This window comes from Pteropus vampyrus, unplaced genomic scaffold (genome assembly GCF_000151845.1).
Source record: "Pteropus vampyrus isolate Shadow unplaced genomic scaffold, Pvam_2.0 Scaffold81, whole genome shotgun sequence".
Lineage (NCBI taxonomy): Eukaryota > Metazoa > Chordata > Mammalia > Chiroptera > Pteropodidae > Pteropus > Pteropus vampyrus.
In genome coordinates, this window is record NW_011888862.1 from 358,425 (window position 1) to 364,204 (window position 5,780).

Sequence of the window (5,780 nt, forward strand, 5' to 3'; positions counted from 1 at the left end):
CAGCCTCGCCCATTCATTTACATGCCCTCTGCGGTCCCAGAGTTGAGCAGTTGCCAGAGACAGTATGGCCTTCGAACCCTGATACTTACTATCCAACCTTTATAGAAAAGGTGCTGAGCCCTGTGACTACAGACAGCACAGGATCACTTCGAAAGAAAGCACAGGGTGCTGGGCCACACCCAGACCTTGTCCCCAAACTTCCAGGACGGGCTCTAGGAATCACTGCATTCCATCGCGCTGCCTCGAAAGCAGATTCCCTTGAAAACATATTTCAGGCTCTAAGTGTGTTTTTATATGGGATATGACACTGGATGAAGCCCTAGAGAGCAGTGCTTCACGAACTTTTGCTGGCATCAAAATGCCCAGAGATTCCGACAAGCAGGCCCAGGCTAGGGCTGTGCAACTGGCATTTCCGACAAGCTGTCAGGTGCTGCCAACTCCGTAGACCCGTGAGTACACTCTGCATAGCACTGACTTAGACCGAAAGCGCTTCCCTTGCTAACAAGACAAAGTCAAGTCCTTCGAACCAGGGGTTGGGGTTGGGGTTGGGGTAGATTTTTGGAGCAACTGCTGGGACTGTTCCAGAACACACTGTAAAGACCCTCATTCTTCTGCTCAAATCTTCCCTTTCCTCCTCTCCTACACCCCACCTACGAGACTCAAAATCAAGCCATCCTCGTTCCAGGTCTCCATTCCCATCTAGGTTTTCTTTTATTGCGTTTTTAAAATCCCCGGGGACTATTTTGAGTCTTGTAACTGTATTTTGAATGGAGAGGTGGCATGGTGGACACAAGAACATTTCAGGTAGAAAGGAAAATGGATTATATGTTGCAAAGCAGTACAAAAGAACAGCAAAAGTTGGATAAATATTTGTGGAGATCATGAATGTGAAAACACAAAATGACGAAAAGGCGACAGAGACAGAGGGCCTCAGAACCACAAAAATGATTTTTATTTTGAACCAGAAAGCAACAGCAATGGAGAGAACAGTCTGGGCTGAGGGAGGGCTTGGCAGCGTGACTCAAGTACCAGGGATTGAATTTGTTCAGGTGAAAGGAACAGCATAGAGAACCGACGTTACATTTACAAACTCAGCAAATCACAACCAGATCTTCGTGACACTTATCAGTGGACTCCCATTTACACCGGTTTGGATTGCTTTTCCGATTTCGGATTTTGTAACAATTTTTGTCAATATTTTTAAAAGCGAAAAGCCACTGCGGTGAAGGTTTTTGGTGTCCCGTTTTCTTTTTTTTCTTTTTGATATGTCAGGCATTGACTTTTAAACTCCCCCCCCTCCCCCCACCAAAGAACAAGAGTTTGTCTCTTATCTACGGCACTACTGATATTTTGGGTCGGACAATTCTTTGTCACGGGGGACTGTGCTGTGTACTGTAGAATGTTGAGCAGCATCCCTGGTCTCTACCAATGAGATGCCAATAGCACCCTCTCCCAAGCTGGGACAACCAAAAATGGCTCCAGACATTGCCAAATTGCCCCCCTGTTGAGAAGCACTGTTTTAAAAAGACCCCCCTGCCCCCATTATTGTTTTCGCATTCTCTTTAACAGCTTATAAGGGTCGACCAGATAGATCAACTTCCCAACAGCAAAAGCACATGTGAGCACATATGCGTGTCTCTGCAGGCGATGCAAATGTGCCTGGAGCCAAAATGGGATTCCACGTTCACTGAACGGCACTGGTTCAGTTCCTCAGGAAGTTTACGGTCAATATCAGTACCATAATAAAATGCCTGTTTGTCATCTGGCCTTTTCCTCTTCTCCAGCGGAAACCATCATCAATATTTGCAGTCAGTTTGTGAAGTCATTTTCTTTTAAAGCTGTAATCTTCACCCAGGCCGATTATCATCTTCATCCATTTAGATTCCTACTTGAATTATACGGCCAGCCATTTCTGACACTGGATCCGGGTTTCTTCATTTGTATCCACCAGGAAGACAGGTACCACGTTTCTGAGTTTTGTTATGAGGACCGGCTGCGTAATTTGCGAAATGAAAACGCAGGCCCTTTGTTCAAAAAGTATTAAGAATTTCAAGATGGCGACAGCGCTGTTCACACAACCATATGTCGGACATGTCAGCCTTGGTTGGCACTGCATCAATTTTGTTGTATTAATTTAATTGGCACCAGCACCTCTTTCTCCCCTGTGAAGTAAGGACTTCAAAAACAAGATACTATGACCCCAATCCATTTAAAGAATTGTACTGTAGCAAATGTTTATAGCGATATATTTTTTTAGACTTAAAACAAAAATCCACATGGAAATCTTCCCTACATCATTACAGTAATGAAAGTAAACAATATGGTCTGTCACCATATACATATTTCTCGTAAATATGACAACATGGACATAGTGACTGCTACTATTCACAATGTTTTTTAAGTTAGCAAAGAGTGAGACTTGCATAACAAAATTATAACATTATCCCTCTTGTCCTTATAAAAATAATCAAAACATAACCTAAACAGCTTGCAGTGAAAATCTGAGTAGTAACTGCTTTATATTGAAAAACATTATACTCATGGAAATATTGTCCTTCTGATAAATGCTTTACATGAACATTATAAGGCAAACTAGCATTTATTGGTACCTGGAGACCATGGTTTAAAAAACTCAGAAGTTGAGTTTTAGACCCTTTTATTTAAAACCTGTTAATGTACAAATTGCATTAAAATATTCGTTAACCAGCTACCAAAAACAGTATGTAAAAGTTACCGAGACAACTCTTTCAGTTTATTCAGGGAAAGCGAACACACAGTTTTTATATGGGAAAAAAAGAAAAAAACATTAAGTGTCCAGAGAAGGTTTTTTTTTTTTTTCATTGAGGTGTCCGTCTTTTAGATGTGAAATTGTCCTAAGTAGCTATCAAAATATTCATCTGGGTATAAATAATATAGTAAATATATAGACTCTATCTGTTACGAAAAAAGTGAACATCTGCCAGCGAAGAGGAAGCCGCCCATAAAGTCCAGACTTGAAATCACATAATGTGATGCTGAAACGTGTCTATGGACAGATTTCGGGGTAACAATCGGTTGATTTGGTTAAAACAAAATCACTAAAAACAATGCCTAAATCTACCAGTCTTTTCAGTCTAAATAGCCGACCCAGTGGCCCAGATAAATATTGTAGCAAATGAAATGATTTGTAGCTGTCATGCCCTTTGTCAAGGCAGAACCAATGCCAGATTCCTGGTCCAAGGACTGTTTGAGAAAGCCTACTTCATGGACCATTCTGACGTGTCAGATCAGCAAGCAAAGAATCTCATCTGATATTCTATTAGCAGGATCTTTTGACAGGTTCCAGCGTGGGATAGCGCATTTTATTTTATTTTATTTTTTTTTTGTCTTACAACTCTATGGTAAACTATACTAGAATATACAGAGGGATTTCTACATCTTTCAAGATGTTTAATAAAAAGTCTGTTTATAACAACTTTTGAGGCACGTATACTAGTGAATGGTACTTTATGCAACATCCCTTGTCATTACCAACTTATAAATATTGTTTTTTGGGTGACTTATATTTGGACATGGTAGTGGTGGTCAGGGCCATGGGTTGATGTCCTGGAGAGCAAAATCAATCCACAGTGGTGCTTCTATTTGTGACAGAAAATGTTTATTTCCTCAGTCCAGGTGACAAAAGAAAAATGATTTGGGTGGTGGTGGGGGGCGGGGGAAGAGAACAGCTATTAAATATAGTAAAGAAATTTCACAGGCCTAAAGAAACTATTAAAAGGAAGCTCAAAATGGATTTATATCATGAAATAGAATCCTACTTCTGATAAAACACAAATCAGCTTGAAATTTGGAATAATCAGTAGGATTCAAAGTGACTGTTTTCAATTGTAATCTCCTTTTTCCCAGAGAATGTTCTCCCAGAATCCTTAATCCTGGGAAAAGCAGGGCAAAAAAATGGCCAAAGGTTTCAGAACGTTTCTTTCCAACAGTATTCTATCAGCCATCACAGGGTAGTTAAAGATTTAGCTAAGGCAGATTCCAAACTCCAAAATCAATTCTTTCCACTCTCTTTTCCGCTCTCCATTTTAGTTGACCCAATAAAAGCCTGTGGACATCACAGTTAAAACACCTCAAAATAAACCAGAGTAAGAAAGCCCACTTACGTCCCTATGTTTTATTTTTAAAGTAGTTGCATATTTTGTTTGCGCTGTTCTAGACTGTGATGAAATAACGTTTGTAAAAAGCTGATCAATGTATGGGCCTCTTTTTGTGCAAAACCAAAGAATTCCTAAGAGTTGTAATCCCGGTTATGTTTCTTTTATAAATAATCTATAAATTTTCCTGCAAATACAAAACGATTTGAAGAAATTATTAAAGCCTGTACTTGATACGAAACACAGTGAGAGGGAGAGCGGGGAATCACCTGTTTTGAGTCCTATCTTAGCTGATTTCTGGACACCTTTTGGAGAGATTTAATCACGCTCTGGAAGCTCGTGCTTTCTCTGTCCCTTAAATGATGGCCACGACCCTTTCTATTCCCCGGAAAGCAGTTCCATGCGGTTAGGTGTTCACGGCAGCTGCTCTGTGCAGTCCAGGTGGTCTGGGATGGGCAGACCAGTTATAATGGTCAAACATTTGTTCCACACGGTGAAGGTGGGGCACACAGGCTGCGAGAATGTGATGTCGAAGGTGTAGAGGTGGATGGAGTTCAAAGCATCGTAGAAAGCGACGGAGCCGTTATCATAGTCCAGCAGGATGCCGACGCGCCGAAGGTGGGGGGCTGGCTCGATGGGGATTTCCTTGCTGTTGTGTCTCACCACCCAGTTATTGTGACAGCGGCACAGCGCCCAGGAAGCAGAGTTCTTCCCAATCCACTCGTGCTTCGGGGCCGATTTGTATGCGAGGCCAATGGCATACCTGCAGAAAGAAAAACACCACGACGAAAACAATGAACACGTTGCATATGTACGTGAAATCCTTTCTCTGGTCCTCAGGGGTCATGAGAACGCGATCCCCTGTTGTCCCTGTTCATTCTCCTTCAGTGAAAGCTTGGCAAGAGCCCTGCCACATGTGTTCCTCATCTTCTTCCCTCCTAAACATATAGTGGGCGGAAAGGGGCCCTTGTGTTTACCCGCATTCCTGTTTTCAGCTCAGACATCACAAGAGGATACGAACTTTGTGTTTCGCTGCCTTTCTTTTTGATCCTCACGGAGACCCACACCATGAATTCTCTAGACCTAGTGGCGCTGTCCAATAGAACTTCCTGCAATGTTCTCCTCCGTTCAATACGAGAGCCACGAGCCACGTGTGGCCACTAGGCACCTGAACTGTGGCTGCCGAGAATGAGAAACTGAATTTTAAATTTATTTAATTTTAACGAAGTTCAAGTATTTAAATAGCTGCACGGGGCCCATGCCTACGTGAACAGCATCACCCTAGACCTTTCCTTTTGACCTTCTTTGAATTTTTTTAACGGATGCCACGTCTGTCATTTTCCACAACTTCAACTGCACTTTGCAAGAAGGCAAGCATGGAGAATAATTTTCATTTATGACGGTAAGTTCCTTGTCATCTCCCAGCCTGAGTTTTCTCATCTGTAGCACAGGGACAATGACAGTCTCCATGTCTGCGGGTTATTTTGAGGAGGAAAAGCAAGAATACATGTAAAGTCCTGGGCAACAAGGGCTGGCATGGAATATTCGGTACCTGTTATTTTATTATTTTTGCCCAATGACACATTACTAATAAATAAGACAATCAAAATTTAAACCTACGATGATTTAAAAGGCCACAAGCAACAC

The 5,780-nt window shown here is 41.8% G+C and overlaps 1 protein-coding gene across 4 annotated transcripts in view; it reads right to left on the reverse strand.

The window, feature by feature from the left end:
* Positions 1–929: 929 nt before the first annotated feature.
* Positions 930–5,780, reverse strand: part of MID1 (midline 1) — a 582,697-nt gene continuing 577,846 nt past the window's right edge. For all 4 annotated transcript variants that reach the window (XM_023532275.1, XM_011362904.2, XM_023532276.1 and 1 more), the window contains one exon: positions 930–4,896. In XM_023532275.1, the coding sequence (XP_023388043.1) occupies positions 4,548–4,896 (349 nt within the window). In that variant the 3' untranslated portion in view covers positions 930–4,547. The remainder of the gene's footprint in view (positions 4,897–5,780) is intronic.